Source organism: Lontra canadensis, unplaced genomic scaffold (assembly GCF_010015895.1).
Source record: "Lontra canadensis isolate GAN:19392208 unplaced genomic scaffold, GSC_riverotter_1.0 scaffold51, whole genome shotgun sequence".
Lineage (NCBI taxonomy): Eukaryota > Metazoa > Chordata > Mammalia > Carnivora > Mustelidae > Lontra > Lontra canadensis.
The window spans coordinates 4,852,032-4,874,464 of record NW_022631045.1 but is presented as its reverse complement, the minus strand read 5'-3'; the positions used below and the strand labels follow the sequence as shown (position 1 = coordinate 4,874,464).

The 22,433-nt window shown below is 47.3% G+C and overlaps 1 protein-coding gene and 1 long non-coding RNA gene across 2 annotated transcripts in view; one reads left to right on the top strand and one right to left on the bottom strand.

The window, feature by feature from the left end:
- Positions 1-4,207, top strand: part of VWA8 (von Willebrand factor A domain containing 8) — a 329,596-nt gene extending 325,389 nt beyond the window's left edge. Inside the window, exon 45 of the mRNA XM_032873943.1 lies at positions 2,145-4,207. Coding sequence (XP_032729834.1) covers positions 2,145-2,253 — 109 coding nt within the window. The 3' untranslated portion in view covers positions 2,254-4,207. The remainder of the gene's footprint in view (positions 1-2,144) is intronic.
- A 1,986-nt stretch (positions 4,208-6,193) lies between these two features.
- LOC116877308 lies at positions 6,194-21,988 on the bottom strand. Its single transcript, XR_004384605.1, has 3 exons — positions 21,941-21,988; positions 21,092-21,161; positions 6,194-6,377 (listed from the first exon to the last, which is right to left on the bottom strand). It is a non-coding gene; the product is annotated as an uncharacterized LOC116877308 (long non-coding RNA).
- Between the last annotated feature and the right edge of the window lie 445 nt (positions 21,989-22,433).

Here is a 22,433-nt window from a genome sequence, read left to right as displayed (position 1 = left end):
GGCTGCTACCCTCGAGGGGCTGGTGGTCCAGTTGAGAGGACAGAGCGCCCTCTCTTATGTTTGGATGAGCAATAATAGTCTTAAATTAATTATTTTTCATCTTCTATTTAAACCAACAATAGAATAATTAACAAATTGATTTGTCCGCTAATAAATTAGACAATGTTTTATATATTTGGCACTTAACATTGAGATCTCAAGCTCAGTTCTAATCAGTTCAGTTACTCCGAATATGATTTCATGTTCAAATCATATTCAAAGTCGCAAACATCATATCCAAGTGACAACCTTTTCCCAGTATGAGAGATGGTATATATGTATGTGTGTCTATAAAATGTGTATATAAATGATAAAAAAAATGTGTGTGTGTATATATATATATAGTATATATCTATATATAGACAGAGAGACATACACATAAATACGCATGGGTAGACATGCACGGATAATACATAGATATCTATCTATCTTAGATATCCCCCCTTATATGTGTATTTGTCCCTTCTCACTGAGGAGACAGGCAAGTGAAGCACTGGGAGACAATGTAAGACAGAATAAGTGGGCTATGGTGAGTTCTGTGAAATGTATAAGCCTAAGGATTCACAGACTTGTACCCCTGGGGCAAATAATACATTCTATGTTAATAAAAATAATTTTAAAAAGGAAAAAATATATAGTAAGACACTACACTGAACGTGTTGAATATTCACTAGAGAAGTTTATGGTCAGATAACAAATCCCACTGTGGATGAACTGAAAGGAGAGATCTGGAAGCACTCTGATTTCTCAAACACACCAACATTTATCTTTTTGAATTATAAGCAGAAAGAACTTGTGATTTTTCTCCACTTGAAATAGTTGTATGAAGCAGAAAACACACATGAAAATAGAGCTCCCCCACCCCCCAAAAATAACATTCCTGCCCAGAACACATAGCTTTTTGTTCTTCCTGTCTTTTACCTGTCACACTCTGAGATACAAAGTCCTGTATAGACTAGGACACGTGTTAGCTTCCAAAGATCTGGCATCTTTTCTTTTCCCTTTCCCGCTGCAGGATTGCAGAATAAGCTTAAGAATTGCCTTAGTTTCATGTCATTACTGTCAGTTTATTACAACTGACTGCATTTTTCTCAGGTTTATATTTTAGCATCTTCTAGAATGTTCATGTTCTCGAATGCAAGCCATGCCTTTTCCACCCAGATTTCTTTCAGGACCAGCCCAGTATTAAGCAGACAGCAAGTTCAGCAAATACTGGTTGAGCTGAAATAGCTATTTTGTCTTTCTAGTGAACAGATCCTGTTTGAATACTTAAGTACAATAATACCCTTGTGGTTTCCTAGGGAAATGGTCCAACATCCACTGGCAAAAGATATGTTGCAGAATTAGCTGGTCTACCAGGCATGCCAAATGTATGATACGACACAGGATGGTTGACTTTTATGAAATGTCATTCCAAAACCAAACTTTGTTGGCACAGTGAAAGGAGGCGTTCTTTTGGATAGAACTGTGTCTTGTACTTTCATTGCTTTCAGAAATGGCCCTTTGTTCCAGATGAGAAATCGCCATTTAAAAGAATTATCATAAGCCTATATAACCTTGGTGTCATCAGAGCTGCAACTGTGCAAGCCAAATTGCCCTTCACACTGCATGATGTGAGGCCCCCCCCCCCCCAAAAAAAAAGAGAGAGAGAGAGAGAGAAAGAGAGAACCACCTGGATTTGTCTGGGCAGTGTTTTTCCGGGCCTGTGTTCTAAGGCAGAGAAAGCACTTAGAAGCGCAGGGTGAGGTCCACGTATTTGCTGGACCCAGGTGAGCTAATCCCAGATTCGTCCCTCGGGCTCTGTTCTGCCAAGGGAATACCAGGAAATGACAGTAATAAAAGGAAGGAAACTTCTTTTCAAATTAACTGATTTTCTCACTGAAAAGAGCTTTCTTTTGGTTCACTGCTTTCAGTGTGCCTCCCTCCCTCTGTTCTGTGGCCCTTCCAAGCCTTTCATTGCCTGCTGACAACCCATTCCCTGGTAGGCAGGGGCAAGGTATTAGAAAGTAAAAACTTCCTTTGGATGCTGTGGTTACGGGGGCAGGAAGTAGAAGGGGAGCTCCCATTTGCAATGGTAATTTTTCTTTCCCTTTCCATCCGGGCAGGCTTCAGAGAACTTTACCAGCTGGCCGGTCCTTCGTTGCCATGGATACCAAGGACATCCCCCAGATTTTACAACAGATCTTCACCTCCACCATGCTGTCCACTGTTTAGGGCAGGCCCGTCATCACCCTGATGACCCCAGGACTTAAAATAAGATAGGAATAAAGAGCCCGCCAAAGAAAAGACAACAGTTGTGACCCTGCGCGTTGCCTGGAGGACTCTGGCACTCCTGGCTCTTCCTGGGCTCGCTCAGGAATCAGAATGCAGGAAAGCAGCCGGAGGAGAGCTTGTACATGGAAATCTACCACCGGGGATGGGTTCTTGGGGAAAGCGAGTTGAGCTGTTTTATAAAAAGGTCAGGAGTCAACAAAGGCAATTTGAGAACTATGGTGCTTGGTTTGTATCCAGAAACCAGAGGGGAAGAGAATTCCTTGCTTTTGCCTTAACACAACGACTGGTCACCTGAGGTAACAGAAGTGATTCTGATGCCATGTTCTGCCATTGAGATAAAAGTCTGTGTAAACTCACCCAACTTGCTCCTGTCCAATAATTAATTTTATTTTCTCCTCCATGATTTTTATAGTATTTAACCTACTGCAAAGCCTCCTAACAGCAGTTATTTTATAAAAGGTTAGATTTTTTCCAATAATTCCATTTTCTTGGCCAAAGCCAAAAGGAATCAAAAGATCCCTGCATTGCTTCCTTTCCCATTTGACTTTTTAGAAGACTCTTTAAATAATGAAGAGCAAACGTCCTATTTCCATGCTGCCATCATGGAATGCTAAAGGCTGTCTTGCCTTGAACTTCCTGTGTCTTCTTGTTCTTCCAGTGCTTCTCACAAGTTTCACATACTTTGGTGTCCAAAACGTAATGCTTGAAATAACAAACGCTTATGGTTTTACTTAAAGCAAAGTAAAAACAAGGCAGTATGTTTGAATTAATGGGAACTGGAGATTTCTTTAGCTGTTAAAAAAAAAAAAACATGCACACACACACAAAAAAACCTTTTTTTCAAGATTCGTTCTTTTTTCTTTCTAGGTGTACCTTATTTCCACCTACCTTAGGCTGACCTTTATTTATCAACAGGCCTGATGTCATTTTGTTTAAAATCAAATGCTACAGCCAGAGTCAGGCTCTGTTCAACCATAAAAGAAGTTCCTCTCCACCAGTGATGCAGGCAAAATGGCAGGGAGCACCAGTGGATGGGTACTTTCTTGTCGCAAGTTGGAAAAATCAGTCTTGTTAATAATATTACCTTATCTGCCCATATAGCATGAAATTGTAGAGGCTCATTTCATTTTAGTCAGTTATAGGAAAGAAAACACCCGTTTGTTTCTCCACCCCAACTCCCTATCAGCTGTCAAAGAAATAAAAACGATCAGATTCCCAATGCAGTCCCGTCCAGTGAGTTCGCATGGCTCGTCTTATTTTCCCTCACAGTCAGGAGGGGCAGATTGGGGCTGGGCTGGCCCCCTTCGTGCTTTCTTCCCACCTCGAAGATGAGCTCTTGCAGATTTTGCTCCTTTTCTTGCAGCCTGACCACGGTTCAGAGAGCTCTCTTCTCTCCCTGGGACTCTCCGTGAACCCATTCAGGCACTCAGAGGAGCATGTGGGGACCGAGGGTAGAAGCCACTGCTGGAGGGACACCTCTCACTGGGCCTTCCTGGGCTGAGCAACAACTTGAACCCCTTGGGGGTGCCCCCTCTGCGAGAGGGCCACAGCCCCAAAATGCTTTGCCCAGAATCCACAAGTCCATAACAGAATGGCCTTTTAACAAATCCTGCCTGTGCCCTAACTACCTGAATTAGCAGAAGCCATTTTTTTAAACATGGGAAGAATCTTCTCATGTAATTCAATTTCCCTTTCCCCACTAGCCAGACATCCTTGCAATTGTCATTTAAAACAAACAAACAAAAAACAACATGTGACTCCTGACTTATTTGTAAAAGGGAAAGATGATGGGGGAGGGGAATAGAGAGAGGAGCTGAGAAGAGTTTAATTTTCACTTCTTGGAATACCTAAGAAGTTTGTGCCTTTATTATTAAATGTACTTAATTATAGGCCACTCCAAGCTGTTCCCAGGCCCTTCTTAGGGCCAAGACATTATAATAAATGCATTGTTTGCCTCAGGGGGGTTCCATTGAAAAGCTTCTGAACCGGCTGGGTCTTGTAGTGCCCGTGTAATGCTGAGAAGGTCCATTGTGACCCGTGAGCGCCGGGAGGAATGAAGGCCATGAATGGCCGCCGTCTAGTGTGTACCCCCTCCCCCCTCACCCCCTCACCCCCGCCCAGAACCTTTTGTGTGCCCCAGCAAGATGACCTCATCACACATGGGGCACCTCCAGCCAGGAGTGGATCCGAGCCGGAGTACTTGAGCCTGTCCCATGTTCAGCATGAATCATTTCATTCTTTCCTGTGAACTGTCAGAGGAGGAGAGATCCATCAATGCCAGCGGGATTTTCTCTGAACAAACCCCAGGGCTTTGAAAGCCATTTAGAAGCAGTTCTCCGTGGACAACATGGTCAGTGTTCCCGATAGGCCAGCTCCAGAGGCCTCAACCCTCCCTCCACCTGGCTCCTTCCTGCACCTGTCAGCTCAGCCAGAATTAAACTCCCCCGAGAACGGAGCAGAGAGGTATGGGACTGGGGGCAATACGAGGGGGGTCCCCTGTGTGTCCTGTTGCCGTTATGGCCCAACAATCGCAATTAGGAGAGAGATTCCACAAATGCTAAGCCAACAACTCCTGCCTGGACAACCTTTTCTCTGGAATTGCACCAAAGAATAGTCACATGTCCCTTTGTATTTAGTAAATTGTGCCTTACTTTTTCATCTTAGGAAATAAAATGTCCACTTCCAGAAAAATTCTTCCAACCAGTAACATATCTGGCTTTTTAAAATGCTTCGATGGAGAGCCTAATCTGCTCCCACTTTCTGGCCAGGGTGTTATCATAAGGGTCTTAACCATTGCCTTTCCTTTCCTTTTCTTTCGCAGATTTGCTGCGGCAAAAGTACTCTAGGTCATGGAAAGGAATTCCAGTGTTTGATCTTGTGGTGGAAGAGTTTATAAACTCCAAGTAGGATTAGTCAGTGGAAAGGAAGTTCTAGATGCTGCTGTGATGTGTGAACTTGGGCTTGTCACTTCTGGGTCTCAGTTGCTTCATCTATTTAAAATGAATTTAAACTTGAAAAGCTGGACCAAATCTAACACTCTAGTCCCTGCTTCTAGATCTCACAGAGCCAGAGTTGACTGTGCCTCACACATCTTACAAGAACCACATCATGTCAGTGTGTTTTTTGCCTCCGGAACCCCACAGAGGATTTGGGCACCAACACCCATTGCCCCAGCAATACAGTGTCCCTGACAGAATATGCTTTCTAAAAGCTATAAAAAACGTCATTCAATTTGGACAAGCAGGGCTTTCCCCCATCAGCTGGACAGATACTTCTGTGGGACAGTCATTCACATTTCTACCCATTGTCTCTTACTTTGCATTTTGCTGCCTTAAAATAAAACTCCTTATCTGCTGATCTGCACAGTGGGATCAAAAAGGGTCAGAAATTGGAAAACTACTGGCTGCCCCGAGCTGACCTTTGTGCCGCAAGCCGAACAATGAGTAATTGTGTGTGTGTGTTGGGGGGGGTGGTTATTGTTAAATCCTGTAAACAAAAGTCTCCGGAGGGGGGAAAAATTGCTTTGCCAGGCAATCCTCTCCAGCTGAAAATGATTTGACACTCTTTTTAGACACGGAGTGCCGTCTGGGGCTGACACCTTCGAACAGACACCGTGTCTGTCCTCGCAGCCACACGTCAGCTTTGGAATGTCAGCGTTACATAATCTCCAAGTCGAGTGGCGCTTGTGGTATTTGGCCACTCAGAGCAAAGGATAACACTGTCCTGAGGTGGTTCGGATCCAGACCGTGGCGGGAACGTCCTGTTCAGATCAAAGAAATCTCATCAGGTGACACATCAACTCTGCCGGGCATCGCCCACCCCCCATGCATGGTCCTCTCCCCCAGGCGGGCGCCAGGCTTACCTCAAGTCTCCTCTCTTCTCACTGGCTTTGTCAAAGAGCTTTGGGGCTGCCCGCTCTTTCCCTGAAAAAGCAATCCGTGTTTGCCGATCAACTCTGACTCTGGAGATGGTGGCTGTAAGCCCAGAAGAGCTTCAGGATAATATCGGGATTTCTTAAAATTCCGGGCAACTCTGAAGCCTTAGAATCAGTGGCCAAGTTTGACCTGGAAAGGGAAGGGGGAGATGTCAGTCCAAACATCCCATAGCAGGTCTGTCTCTTCATGCTGGCCAGAACGGTGCAAGCAAGTAATGAGCCTGTCAGGACTCTGTGTAATTGGTCTCACGATGCCATACGTGAAGCCTTATTAGTTGAAGAAAAAAAAAGTATGTTTACTCAGGACATTAAAGTTGGGTTTTTAAGTGCAATATATTTATATTAATAAATCCTTATGCTAATTTAACAAGACTGAGCATTTCTTCATTCCCACACTAATTAAGACTTTCTTATTTTTAATCATTGGGGCTCCAGGAATGGACTGAGTCTTAGCAAAGCTAGTGGGTCCATTTCCTCTTACCAAATATTTTCTGGCCCATGTAAAATTCAGCCCCGAAAACACTGGCCCAGAAAGGAACCCGTGCAGGCCCAGTGGAAAGCAAGTAACGGCACTGGGGAAGCAGTGTGTTGACCAGCCTTGGCCTTGGTTCCTGGGGGGTTGGGGCGTGGGGTGAGGGGTTTTCCACAGAGCCCAGGGTTGGTGAGGAACCCACGGGCTTCTGCAGCATGCCACCCAGAATGCTCAGATTCCAGGGTATTAGACACAAAAAATAAAGAGGGCATAGGACAAGGGATACCCAGGAAGGTTTGGGGCTTAGTTAACCAATACATGGTCTGGGAAACCTATGCATTTGTTTTGCAGTTGACAAAGAAAGGATTTTTACCTGAAAAGTGTCCTTTGGGGCCTCAGATGTCTTTGAATGACTATTTGCAACACTGATAGACTATGCATGTCCATACAGTGCCAGCTCAAGCACAGAGATCTACGATTCAGCATGCAGGGCCCAAACCACAGAATCTCTTTTCCTCTCTGACTCTCAGTGCGGACTGGAAGAAATGGGAAGGCTCTCTGCAGAGCTGGGAGTTTGTGGCAGTTCCACAAGACGGCCTGAGAGCCGACAGTCAGTCACTTGGCTAGAACACAGCTCCATGCAGCTGGCCTGGCTCCTCGCCCCTAACATCTGAGGTCTATCTTTGGAGCCGCATTTCCCAGAGAGAGGGGCTTCTCTTTTAAAATACAAATAGCCCTGAGAGGCTATCCATCACGCTCGTCTTGGTTTGAATTCCTTCATTCACACACTTTCTTCCAGGCCCCAGCTGAGAGGAAGGTTCCAGACAGGGGCTGTGACCGGGCATGAAGTAGAAGGGAGTGAGGGACTTGCAGCTTGGAGCATCACCCAAGCTGGGGCCCGGCCCTGGGACACAGCATGCAGGCATGAGACAAGGGCGCATGGGTCGGGGGTGGGGGGGCCAGTCTTGCCTGAGGCTACATATGTGGTCTCTCTATCCTCTCGAGAATGCACGGAGAAGGCTTTGTCTGGTGTGGTTGGGCAGTGGCTTGCTTCTCTGTCGTCCTGCTTTTTTGGAGACACCCAGATTTGCACTTGCATTTTGTGCTTCTGCTTAGGGAAGCTCCACCTGGGTTACAGAGGCAGGCACAGTGGCATGCATATCAGGGAGCTGATTCCCTAGCAAGGACAAGGAGCTTGAACTTGGGGCCCCACCCCACAATACCTGGGCCCTGTCTCTGGGGAAGCCAACCAATCAGGGTTTGGTTTTTTTTTGTTTGTTTGTTTGTTTTTTTCATTTTGCAAAGAGAAGTTTTACCCTATGCTATGGGTTTTTCCAAAGAGAATTTACACCCCTGAGAGGCCACAATCCTTCTGGGAAGCCACTCTCTTGCCCTGCAGAAGCAGGGCTGATCCACACCCCATGGGACGTAGGTAGAGCAAGCCATGGGGAGGTTCCAGAGGAAGAGCCGTGGAATTCCCGAGTTCCATCCTGGTGAGGACTGGAATGAGATCAGCGGGAGCCTCTTAAACCCAGAATGTTCCTCCTGTACAATGGGAGTATTGAGGTTACCTCTAGGAAGCATCTATAGAAGTCTGTAGAAGCATCTGTAATTCAGACTTTAGAAAGAAGCTGTTTTTATAACAGTTCCTAAAAACACTCACATATTATTAGCATTAAAAAGTCAAAGACCTTTGAAAAATGAGTGTGGCTTCTTAAAAAAATTTCTTTGTTTCTCTTTGAGTCGGTTCTCTTTTCTCCCTTTCCAAAGAGAACCAGTTTTGGGGTTTTTTTAATTAAGGTATAATGGACATATGACATTATATTAGTTTCAGGTGTATGACATACTGATTCAATATATGTAGATCTTGTGAAATGGTCGCCACAGTACAGCTCATTCCCATCTGTCATCGCACATTAAAAAGAACCAGCTTTGCGTTTCCTGAGGCTGCTGTTGGCCCCCTCCCTTCATGACTTGCCATTCCCCAGCTGCTTATAAAAACCATGACATCAGCTTCTCTCTGAAAACCACATCAGCTCCGCCCCGTGACGGTCTCACTGGTCCTGTCACTTGAGCATCATTAAATCAGACTCTCCCAACAAGGTACAATTGCAAAGCCACACAGCTGGCATCGTGAGAATAGCACACAGTCACATGAGCCAAGGGATGAGCAGAAGACAGAGAGAAGCCGGCGTCTGTGATGAGAAGGCCTCCCTGGTTTCCATAGTCAGATGCACCTGAGAACCTCCAAACTCCCCTCCGCGTGGTGCCGGCTGCAGAGTCAGGGCGGAAGCCTGGCGGCCCCTGCTCACAAGCCCCGTGACTTCAGGCGCGCTTCCGGCCTCTCAGATGGCTGTCTTCTCGCCTCTGAGATGAGGATAATCACCTGATATCTCAGGGTTTAGGAAGACTGAAATCAAATAAGGAAGGCACCTCATAAGCAGAAAGTGCCAGCCAGTTCAGGCGTGTCCCCAAGACGGAAGTGACCCCTTGGGAGGTGAGGGACTCTGACCAATTTTGGCTGGTGGTTAGGACGTCCTTTGGCCTGGTCAGACACCTCAGAATGGATGCAGAGCTCAGGGCAGCCTCTCCATAGGGTGAATGAACTGGGGACCAAAGAAAGGAAGACACTGGCTGAGGGGTGAGGTTCCTGGGGCAGGCGACGGGAGGCCACTCAGCTCCAGGGCTTTCATCCCTCCAGGACAGACAGAGCCCGAGCGCTCTATTTGCGGACATGGCTGCAGTTTGTCCCACGGTCAGAACCTCATTTCTCAGGCTTTACTACGGCCTGTCTTGGGTGAGGGACAATGGCCTTTCTTAGGAGTGGCCCAAGCCATGTGTCCTGCAACCACGGCTTTCCCTGCAGAAGGCTGTTAGCGCCAGAACTGCTGTCAAAGTCAAGACTATAAGCAGAGTCCATCCGGATGTCTCCCCGGCCTGTGCCCCTTCCTCGAACCTGGGGAGAACGCCTGACTCCGCTAAGCCTTCAGAGAGCCCTTGACAGAATTGGTGCCTTTAAACTGGTCCCTTCTGGGAGGGTGACTGAGGAGTCTTGGAAAGCTAAGCCTGAGCCGCCATGTTCTGTCATATGCAGGGAGAATAATAAAAATATTATCATTATTATTATTATAACACAAAATAATACCAGCTGTTACCTCACATTTCCCACATGCCAGGCATTTCTAAGCACTTTGCCTAAACAAACTCATTAAGTCCTCACAACGACTTCATGGGACTCATCCTATTCCCATTTTATTTCAAAAGCAAAGACCACTGGTCTACCCTGAGAGAGAAAAGAAGAGGCCAACTGGCTGACTGAGGGAGAGGGGAGCGCCTCGGGCACCGTGAAGATCAGTGGGAGTAGCTCTGGGCGCTCAGCACGCCATCCCAGCACTGCTTCCATATCTCCCTTCTTCAGTGCGGGCAAGGGCAGGCTTCCAGGCTTGCCCGTCTTTAGCCAGGCCCTGGGAAGGGGCTCGATAAACTGTTGTCGAATGAATAGTTGTGGGATGCGGAGGCTCCCTGGTCCTGGGAAGCAGAACTTACACTGGCTCTCAAGGATGAGCAAGGTTCTGTAAGCCAAGAGCGCTGGTCAGGGAGTCCTGGGGGAAGGTAGGGGTAAGAGTGATTTGAGCAAAAGCCTGAGTTCAGAATGTACCAAGGTGAGGTGGCAGGCCTGACAGGATTGTTCTCCCATCTTTGGCTGCCACTGACCAGCCAGGAATTTCTAAGTGAGGCACCAAAAACAGCCTCTCCTCCAAGGCTCCAGGGTGGTCTTCTGGGCTGTCCGGCTGCTGACTCCAGCCCTGACTGGCCAAGGTGAGGTGGCAGGTCAGTGGGCCATCCAGACCCTCCTGGAGCCCAGAGTAATGACAGCTCCACAGAGCAAGCCTCATTACATGGAGCGACTTCATGATGTGGCTGTTTTGTTTTGCTTTGCCTTTTTTTTTTTTTTTTTTCTTTGAAGATGAGTGGAGAACCTTCTTTTACCCAAGATTACAAGTTGGGCTGGTGATGAAAGGTCTGTGCCATGCAGAAGGAGGCCTCAGGGAGGAGCTTGTACATTTGCAAGCCCTTTTGTTGAAAATGGCTTGCTCTGTGGGAAAGGAAAAAGGAAAGGGAAGGGAAGGGAAGGGAAAGAGAGAAGGAAGGAAGCCAGGAAGGGAGAAAGGGAGGAATGCAGGAAGGAAGAAAGGATGGGAGAAAAAGAAAGAAGAAAAGAAAAAGAAATTAGCAGGAGGATCAGAATCATTTCTACCTTTGTGAGGTTGCCTGGGACCCCTGGCTGATCACCACGACTGCCAAGCACTTCAACTCTACATACAACCCTCCTTAGACTCTGCCTCCCTAAACTCCTAAATCTCTAGAAGACTTAAAAAAAAATTCAGCTGGCCCATGTTCCCAAACCCAGACAAAACCGCTTCAGCGGGTAGCTTTGCAAAGAGCCTCGCACAGCATGGATTGGTCAAACTGGATGCCTGGCTGGCTGGCTGGCTGGCTGAATGAGGTGGCGGATGGGTTGAAGAGGAGAAATGTTACCTATTTAAAATATGTCAAGGAGCGGCACCTGGGTGGCTCAGTGGGTTAAACTCCTGCCTTTGGCTCAGGTCATGATCCCAGGGACCTGGGATCCAGCCCCACATTGGGCTCCCTGCTTCTCCCTCTCCCACTCCCCCTGCTTGTGTTCCCTCTCTCGCTATCCCTCTCTCTGTCAAATAAATAAATAAAATCGTTTAAAAAAATAAAATAAAATACCTCAAGGAAAGGAGATTAGTACTAGCTTCAGCCTAAGCAGGAATTCTGTCGCATCTGCTGGAGTGACAGCGTAGACTTACCCCTAATCCGTTTACATAAGAGATGAGGAGCCACAGGGAGATGTCATCCCAAGAGAAGAGCAAATCAGACACCCAAGCTTGACCCTGTAACAGAATCTTAGTAGTGGGAGGGGCAAGGATGCTGCATGGTATTGAATGTAAATTTGTGTCCAGTTCAGCCCCTGGTGACAAGCAGACATCCAGACAGCTGTGCCCAGGAGACACAGTGACACCCAACAGAAACCATTTTTCTGTGGGTAACTAAGTCAGCTCCAAGGGACAACATGCTGCTTAGCGAGGTACCAAGGACTTGGCAACAAATGTCCTTAAGCTCACTGGGCACTGGACTCAAATCATGACTTCCATACTAACTAGTCTTCTGTCATAGGAAGTTTTCTAAACATCGTTTTATTGAAATACAATTCATATACCATAAAATTCACCCTTTGAGAAGCACACAGTTCAGTGGTTTGAAGTATGCTTGGAAAGTTGTGCAAATATCATCACCATCTAATTCCAGAATATTCTCATCATCCAGGACGGAAATCTCATGCTCACTAGTAGACATTGTCCATTGCTCCTCCCCAACCTCTGGCAACTTTAATCTACTTTCCATCTTAATGGATTTGTCTGTGCTGGATATTTCATATAAATGGATTCATATAACATGGGACCTTTTTTTTTTTCTTACATTTACCATGTTTTCAGGATTCATCCTTGTACCATAGATCACTACTTCACTCTTTTTTATAGCCAAATAATATTCAGTTGTATTAACATACTGCATTTTGTTTTTATAAGCTGTCATTTATAAGCTGACGGATATTTTGGCTGTTTCCACTTTTTGTCTGACATGAATAATGCTGCTCTGACTTTCACATACAAGCTTTTGAGGAGACGTATGTTTTCAGTTCTCTAGGAGTGGAATTGCTAGGTCATATTGTAACTCTGTATTTACCTTTTCGAGGAGTTGGCCAACTATTTTCCAAAATGGCTAGACCATTAAATTATCACCAGCAATATGAGGACTCCAACTGCTCCATACACTTGCTGTTTTCCATCTTTTTTTTTACAGCGATGTTAGCAAATGTGAAATGGCATCTCATTGTGGTAGGATTTGCATTTTCTTAATGACTAATGATATTGAACATCTTTCCATGTGCTTATAGGCCATTTGTATATCTTATTTGGAGAAATGTCTATTCGAATCCGTTGCCCATTTTTTTTTAATTGCCTATTTGTCTGTGCATTGCTGAGTTGTAGGAATTCTTTATGGATTCTGGATATTAGACCACTATCAGATATATGATTGGCAATTATTTCCCCCATTCTGGGGGTTGCCTTCATTTTCTCAATCAATGCCCTTCAAAGCACAGAAGTTTTTAATTTTAATGAAGTCCAATATGTCCATTTTTCCTTTGGTTGCTCATGCCTTGGGTGTTACATCTAAGAAAACATAGCTGGGGTGCCTGGCTAGCTCAGCAGGTCTGGCACACAACTCTTAATCTCAAGGTTGTAAATTCAAGCCTCATGTTGGGTATGGAGATTATTTAAAAATAAAAATTTAGGGGCACCTGGGTGGCTCAGTGGGTTAAGCCTCTGGCTTCGGCTCCAGTCATGATCCCAGGGTCCTGGGATCAAGCCCCACATCAGGCTCTCTGCTCAGCAGGGAGTCTGCTTCTCCCTCTCTCTCTGCCTGCCTCTCTGCCTACTTCTGCCTACTTGTGATTTCTCTCTCTCTGTCAAATAAATAAATAAATAATCCTTTTAAAAATAAATAAATAAATAATAAAAATTTTAAGATCTTTAAAAAAAAATTGCCTAATCCAAAGTCATGAAAATTTATGCTTTCATCTTCTTCTAAGAGTTTAACAGTTTAAGCTCTCACCTTTGATCCTGTTTGAGTTAATTTTTGTGTGAGATGAAGGTATGACTTCTCATCTGCATGCAGATGTCCAGTTTTCCCAGCACGACTTGTTGAAGAGACAGTTCTTTCTCAGTTGAGTCATCCTGGCATCCTTGTCAAAAAGTCAGTGACCACAAACATATGGGTTTATTCCCGGACTATTAATTCTATTCTAATGATCTATATGACTATCCCTATGTTACTACCATGAAGTCTTGTCTAATAGAGTTTTGCAGTAAGTTTTGAATTTGAAAAATATGAATCTTCCAACTTTGTTCTTTTTCAAGATTATTTTTGCTGTCCTAGGTCCTTTATGTTTCCATATGAATTTTAGAATCAGCTTGTCATTAAAAAAAAAAAAAAATCCAGCTGGGATTTTAATAGGGATTGCATTGACTCTCCTGATCACTTTGGAGAGTATTGCCATCTAACCATATCAAGTTGTCCAATCCGTGAACACAAGATGAGTTTCTATTTCTTTTTTTTTTAAGATTTTATTTATTTATTTGACAGACAGAGATCAAAAGTAGGCAGAGAGGCAGGCAGAGAGAGAGAGGAGGAAGCAGGCTCCCTGCTGAGCAGAGAGCCCGACATGGGTGGGGCTCAATCCCAGGACCCTGGGATCATGACTGGAGCCGAAGGCAGAGACTTAACCCACAGAGCCACCCAGGCGCCCTGAGTTTCTATTTCTTGAGGACCTCTTTAATTTCACTCAACAATATTTTATAGTTTTCAGGTGTATAATGCTAGCACTTCTTTCATTTTTGTTTCTAAGTATGTATGTATGTGTGTATTTATTCCTAAGTATTTTGTTCTTTTCAATGCTTTTGTACATGAGATTATTTTCCTCATTTCATTTTCATATTGGTCATTGCTCAAGTACAAAAATACAACTGAGGATGCCTGGATGGCTCAGTCAGTTAAGTGTCTGCCTTCGGTTGAGGTCGTGATCCCAGGGTCCTGGGATCGAGTCCCGCATCGGGCTCCCTGCTCAGTTCCCTCCTTCTCCCTCTCCCTCTGCTGCTCCCCCTGCTTGTGTTCACTCTCTCTTTCTCTCTCTCTGTCAAATAAATAAATAAATCTATCTTAAAAAAAAAAAAAGGAAGGAAGGAAGGAAAGAAAAGAAATATAACTGAGTTTTGTATACTGAGCTTGTCTCTCGCCAAACTTGTTTACTAGCTGTGATAGAGCAAGTCAACACACCACGAAGCTCACCGTTCTTACTAAGATTCCACCACTTTTCTTAAATATATACTCTCGATTTTTGCAGTCTTTGGTTATTTCACAGAATTTTGAAACAGTTGATTCTGACCTATGTATGTATGTATGTATGTTTGGATTGATTGATTGATTGACTGCCAGTATTCTCATTGGTTTTATGGAAGGGAAGATTTTCAGGTCCTGACCCCACCATTTTCATTCACATTACCCGCCTTGAGAAGTTTCTCATACCTCCATTTCCTCAACTGTATTATTATCTTTCCATCATTCATGGGGGATGATTAATAAGGTAATGTGTAATTCTCCTAAAACTGCCTGGTGCTAGTAGTTATTCCAGAAAGTCATTATCACCAGGGAAAGGGGAACATGCCGGGACTCCCTAACCTTGTTCTCAAACACACAGTGCAAACCTCTAATGACTCAGTTTACACCTAAGGAGCCCTCTGGCCAGCCCCATCTGGGCTTCCATTCCATTCCTCCTAAACCAAACCCCTCCTTTCTTCCCACCTCCCTGTCGGAGCTTACTTTTCCCAGGCTCTGCTCCTTCAGCTGTCTGATCTCTGCTGGCTGGTGAGGTGCTGATTCCCGAAAGGCCACATCTCCAGGGAACCAAGGGTCTAACCCAGTTCTGGTCATGGGTCCCAAGCCCAAACACAGCCACAGACGACTTGTGCCACAGCAACTTGGAGGAGGCAGAAAAACCCTGCTCCTCTCCAACCACCCCAGCTCCACTCCCCCTTCACATCAGGCCAGCCCTGGGGAGGGAGACATTTGTAGTTCATGAATGATTCTAAGAAGACTAAACTTGGGGATTATGTGGTCTGTTGTATCAACCAGGAACAGCAGCTAAGTAATGGCAGTAAAACTTGACTTTGTGCAGCGCCTTTTCCGGGCTGTATGGGCCAGTGGGCACACTCCCATCATCCCCATATCATGGCAGCCTGGCAGGGTAGTTAGGTAACAAGGCACTAAGCCCCTGGACAACCCAGGGTTCCTCCAGCCTCCTCTCCAGATGCTCCATCCATGCCCTGCTCCAAAGTCTGGCACAGCTCAGGATGGACCGTGTCTGTACTACCCTTTGCTGGAAACACCTTCCCACACCATCACCCACCTGACCGCCCCTCCACCCTTCGAAGCCTAGTCACAGGACCTCCTGAGAGGAGGATTTCCCAAGAATCTTCTTCGCTACCACTTTACCTCATCATTTATTCACCCATCCAGCAAATATTTGCTAAGAACCTGCTGTTTCAGGCACTACCCTGGTCTGGGCTACAACAATGGACTTGCTCTATGGAACTTACAATCTAGTGGCAAGGCCAAAAATAAACAGAAAATATGCAGGTAGTAATAAGCTCTGAGAATACAAGTAAAAGAAGGTTAGGGTTGGGTTGGGGAGCATTATTTCAAATAAGGTGCTCAGGGAAGCCTGAGTCTGATAAGACGACAATTGAGAAGAAACCAGAAAGAAGTAAGGAACTGGGCTGCACAAATATCAAAGATAAGAGCATTCCAACCAGAGAGAATAGCATGTACAAAGGCCCTGAGGTGGAAGCAGATTTCACAAGCCAAAAGAACAGCAAGGAGATGGGTATGTCTGGGTTGGCATGAACAAGGGGAGAGTGTCAGACAATGAGGCCAGAGATATATCGGGCCCCACACTATGCTGGGCCTTACAGATCGTGGGAAGAACTTTGGATTTTACAGGATGTAAGTCTGGAAGCCAATGGAACATTCTGAGCACAATAGTGACATACTCTGAACTGCATTTTGAAAGGAGCCCTTGGGTTGCCATTTTGAGAATAGACCATAGATGGTCCAGGTGGAAACCAGAGGGACCAGGTGAGGAGCTTGCTGCACCATGACAACTTGGTGCAGGGACCTGGGTGAGCAGTGGAGTTGGTGAGAAGTGGTCAAAATCTGAAGATATTCTGAAGGTGGAGCCAACAGGATTTGCTGATGGATTCGACATGGAATGTGAGAGGAGGCCAGGAATCGAAGATGAGTCCGAGGCGTTTGGCCTGTGAAACTGAAAGCATAAAGCTGCCATTTACTGGGTTGAGGAAGCCAAGCAGGTAAAGGAGAAAGGGTGAGCCTTGCCCTGCACCTTCCACCTCCAAGGCCTCCTCCACTAACAGCACAGAGACCGTCTGCACTGTGACAGGCCTTTTGCGGTGGCTTCCCTAGCCATCTACAAACACCTGCAAGTTGTGTCCTTTGACTCTCCACAGTTGTGGACTGAAGGCACTTTGGACATCTCCAGCTAAGATCCTCTTTCTGCCGTGTGAATACACTGGGAACTGGCAGAGTCTGACCAGGTCCCAGGGGTTGACGAGAGGCAATGCCATGGACACCCACATGAGCAGCTCCCAAGCCGAGGCATGGACAGGTTCAAGCAGGGCTGGCAGAGGAGAAGGAAAGGACATTGGAGTGGGAGCTTGCCACCTTGTCTGCACGTTGGAACCACGTGGGACACTCTCATCCAGCTGGCACTCCAGGCCAGTTCCTCAGAATATCTATGGGAGGGAGTCTGGCTTCCGTGTTTTGCAGATTCCCAGAAGATCCTAACATGCAGCCAAAGTTGGGAGCCATGACCTTGAATCAAAAAGAGCTCTTGGTACCTCCTGGTGTTTGCTGATTCCAGTTGTGATTAACAAGGGGCTAAATGAGGGAGGCAGACATGGAAACACCCCTGTCCTTGTAAAGTAAGGGGAACCACACAAGGGCTGCTGAGGATTCTTCTGCTCAGAACTGAAAGCAAATGGGTCTCTCCGAGAACGCACTGCAAGTCTACCTGAGCTCACTCCACGCCTCCACCTCCAGTCCTGCTTTGAATATGAGTGTATTTCAAAGACTTTTTAAAAAACATTATCCAGGGGGCGCCTGGGTGGCTCAGTGGGTTAAAGCCTCTGCCTTTGGCTCAGGTCATGGTCCTGGTGTCCTGGGATCCAGCCCCAAGTCAGGCTCTGCTCAGCGGGGAGCCTGCTTCCCTTCTGCTCTCTCTGCCTACCTGTGATCTGTCAAATAAATAAATAAAATCTTAAAAAAAAAAAAAAAAAAACACTATCCAGCCACACTCTGCCCGGGAGTGTCTCCCGGCAGACCCCAACTGTGTGTGGAATGTGGCAGAGAAGGGAGAGAGCCTGGGCCTGAGCCCGCGGTGTTAGAGTGTTCATTTTCCACCTGGGCACTGGGAAAGATGGGGGTGGTGGCCAAGAACCAGAGAAGGGTGAGAGAACGAAGGATTCCTTCAAGGCATATGGACTTGGAAACAGGTCAAATCTCAATTACAGGCCCAGGAGCCAGAGCAACCTGTTCGCCTCTGCTCCCCTGGTGAAGCCCCTGGGTCAGCCGGTCCACGGCCAGCAGACAGAGAAGCCATTCATGGCACACACTCTCCCCTCCAGATCTGCGGGTGGCTGGGACCCCCTGCCATTTATCCAGCTCCCCAGACACTTTGTGGACAGAACCCAGGTAATCTGATTAAGGTAAGATGAAACGAGAAACATTTGCTCCTTGAAAATTGAGAACATCTGTCCCAGGTAGCAAACCAAAGAGAAGACTCTTTGTAACTAAGGAAAGGGAATCCCCAAAGAGTCTGGGCATGACAGCAGGGCCGACGCCCTCTACACTCACCTCCCCGCCCACCCAAAGGCAGGCCACGGGGACTGTGACTGGGGCTATGGGGAGAGGTTGGGTGCAGTGGCCTGGCAACCTGGCCTTGACCCTTGACTCCACCATGACCACTTGGAGACTCTTTTTTTCTTTTTTTTTTTAAAGATTTTATTTATTTATTTGACAGAGAGAGATCACAAGTAGGCAGGGAGGCAGGCAGAGAGAGGAGGAAGCAGGCTCCCCACTAAGCAGAGAGCCCAATGTGGGGCTCGATCCCAGGACCCTGAGATCATGACCCGAGCTGAAGGCAGAGGCTTAACCCACTGAGCCACCCAGGCACCCCGACCACTTAGAGACTCTTAAGGTCAATACTAACTTCTCAGCTTCAGGCTCTCGGGAAGATTAAGCAGATGCTAACATGTGAAGGCCTTCTGTTATCATCTCTCCCCCAGGCTCCCCTCAGCTGCCACTGGACCCATAATTTGAAAGATGCAGTTACAGCTGAATCAGGGTCTCATTCCCACATCCCCAAAGACCTCCTTTCTGTGGGTCCAGAAGGAGGAGAATGAGAGGACCAGGTAATAGGCTAAATGTTTTTGTTCCCCCAAAATTCTTATGTTGAAATGCTATCCCCAGTGTGATGGCATTTGGAGTTAGGACCTTTGGGAGGTGATTGGATGATTGGTGCCCTTAGAAAGAGATCCCAGAGAGCTCCTCCACTCCTGCCATGTGAGGACACAGCAAGATGACAGACACCAGTGAACTGGAAGGCAGAACCTTGCCAGACACAGACTTTGCTGGCCTTGAGCTTGGACTTGCCAGCTTCCAGAACTGAGGGAAGTACGTGATTTTCATCCAAGCCCCCAGTCAATGGCATTTTTGTTATAGCAGCCCAAACAGGCTAAGATAGGTCAGGATATGGCCAAAGCCTGACCTCGTGGAGGAGGCCCCCAGCATGGAGGGACAGATCAGGCTTCAGAGTCAGGTTGGGTGAATGAATTTCAAGACCAGTACACAGTGAAATGGTTGGCCCAGGAGTGGCCCCAGAGACAGATCGTTGTGACACCCTTTGACAGATGATGACGTGAGGTCTAGAGAAGTATCATCCCCATGCCTGCCCAAGTCAGAGACAAAATGGGGAAGGAGCAAGGGACAGGAAAGCTGGGATCTCCCCCTTTACAAGGTGGCCCTACATAATATGACTGCAGCTCTGTCCTTCCAAGCAGACTCCAAATAGGTTCCCTGTGGTGGACTAAAGATGGCCGCCATTCTTTGTCATTTCCTTGCCCAGAGCTGGAGTTCATTTCCCTTCGCTGGAGCGTGAGTTGGCCCCAGACTCCATAAGCATCAGAAGGTGGTAGAAGCAAAGCTGGGCCAGTCTCCTGCTAAGCCCTGAAAAGGCTTCTGCAGTGGCCCTTTGGGGAGACCTGGACCTCCATGTAGAAAGCCCGCTCCTCTGCCAGAGAGGCCCCGTGGAGACATCATGCAGAGGCCATATGGGAAGCAGATGCCTTGAGGTGACAAGGAGAGGCCAGCTGTCCTCAGGCCCACGGAGACTCCAGGTGGCATCAGCCCCAGCATCACCCGACTACAGCCATATGGGAGACCAGCCCAAGAACTGCCCCACTGAGCCTGGGGGGCAAGAAGATGCTTGCCATTTTAAGCCACTAAGTTTGAAGGAGATTGGTTACAGAGCCATAGATAACTGAAAAAGTCCCCAGTGCTGTTCTTTTTTTTTTTTTTTTAAGATTTTATTTATTTTAGAGAGAGAGACAGCAAGAGAAAGAGGGGCAGAGGGAAAAGGAGAGGATCTCAAGCAGACTCCAGGCTGAGCACAGAGTACAATGCAGGGCTCAATCCCAGGACCCTGAGATCATGACCTGGGTGGAAACTAAGAGTCAGATGCTTAACCAACTGTGCCACCCAAGTACCCCCCCGCCACACACACAGAGACTGCTGTTCTTTTTTTTTTTTTAAGATTATTTATTTATTTATTTGACAGAGAGAGATCACAAGTAGGCAGAGAGGCAGGCAGAGAGAGAGGAAGGGAAGCAGGCTCCCCGTTGAGCAGAGAACCTGATGCGGGGCTCCATCCCAGGACCCTGGGATCATGACCTGAGCCGAAGGCAGAGGTTTAACCCACTGAGCCACCCAGGCACACCCCACCCCCTGCCCTGTGCTGTTCTTAAGTAACGCCCTGCTTCCCCCATCTAAGGGATAAGTCCATGGGGACCTGGGTGGCCCAGTTGGTTAAGTATCCACCTTCAGCTCAGGTCATGATCTCAGGGTCCTGGGATCCAAGGGATGAATCCAACGTCCAGCTCCCTGCTGAGTAAGGAGTCTGCTTCTCTCTCTCCCTCTGCCCCTCTCCCCTGTTCATACGCTCTCATGCTCTCTCTCAAATAAATAAATAACATCTTTAAAGAGAGAGAGAGAGAGAGAGAGACCCTGCAATCAAATCCCCACCCCTTCCACATGAAGCGTAAGTGTAGGGGACCCTAGGGGATGGGACATCAAGTACTGAGATACTAAGACCGGGGATGCCTGTTTCTTGGTTACTGTAGGCAAGTTTAAAACACAGGAGTCATCTGTGATCCTGATCCTGAGTCACCATCTGTTCACTCTCTCTGCCCGGGGGGTGCTTCTAGGTCCCATCCTCGTAACCCCGAAGGCCAACATGTCCTCCTCCATTCCTCCAGACCTTCCCACCTCTAGGGCATCTCTAAGGGGTGGACTCCAGCCCCATCATCATGGCCTGACAGACCCTTCCTCGACCCTGCCTCCTCTCCCATTCCACCCGCACTGCCCCCCAAACACACCCACTGGACAGGAGTCCTAATCTTCCACATCAACAGGACGGCATTAAAAACTCTCATTCCACACCCAGGCCTGCAGTCAGAAATGAAATCAAATAACACACTCTGAAAGAGAACTGGAAGGTCCCTTCATTCCGTCCCTCCACAGACTTGGCTCTTACCCCGTGCCCTGCCCAGCTCTGAGGGTCAAGCATGGCTTAGAGATATTTTATGGAAAATTCCAAACATATACAAAAGCTGAGAGATATGCACAGTAAATGGACCATCACCGAGGGCTCACAGCGAATCTCCTTTTCTGTCACCTCACCAGCTCTCCCCAGTGCCCACCTGCGGATTATTCTCATCCAAATCACAGACCTCATATTGTTTCATCTCTACAAGCTAGGACTATCCTTCCCAACTACAGTGCCATGCACAGCACATAGGTTTCGAGGAGTCTAATCTGGGCCACACCCAGCCCAGGAAGGCCTCCCCAAAAGTAAGGCCCACCTGTGGAAAGTGGCAGAGAGATGACAGAGCGCTGGGATGGCCCCAGGGTGTAAGCTCCGGTTCTGGGTGCTAGATGGAACACAGGCGGCCCGGGAGCCTGAGGACAGCAGGAGAACCACGGACAAACAGAAGCCTCCCCAGAGCTGACCGGACCCGGAAGCAGCCACACCCCCTCTCCTCATCTTCCTCCATCGGAGCTGCAGCTCGGGGCCCTGGCGTTCCTGGGTGGGTTCAGAGCTGTGGACCCCCTAAAGGTAAAAATGGGTCCAGTCGCTCACTGGCACCCTGAGGAGAGTGCAGATCCTGGGAACAGCCAGCCATGACCAGTCACACCCATTGCTGGCTCTGCCTCTTCGGCCTTACCCACAATGCCTTACTCAGGAGCGGGCCAGGACGCCTGTCCTTTCCGTAAATCCGAAACATGGGCCAGAACAAGACATGTGGAAGAGGACAGTCTGTTTCCGTCACGTAGCATTTAAAAAAAATGATTTAGCTTGTGAATGTCTAAAAAAAGCTAATTGTGCCTCATGCTTTTTAAAATCTCTCATAGTTTCTGTGCCACAGATGCTCAACTTGGGCACTCCTGAATTTTAAACCAGATAATTCTCTGTTGCAGGGGCTCCAGGAAGAGTAGTCTGAGCACGGGAGCACGCTGACCGGCAAGCCTAGCCTCTACCCGCCGAGTGCTGGTAGCAGCCTTTCCCCTGGGTGGGACAACCAAGATGGCTGCAGGCAGTGCCAAAGGTTCCCTGGGGAACAAAACTGCCTTCAAGGGGCACCTGGGTGGCTCAGTTAGTTAAGCATCTGCCTTCGGCTGAGGTCATAATCCCAGGGTCCTGGGATGGAGACGAGCCTG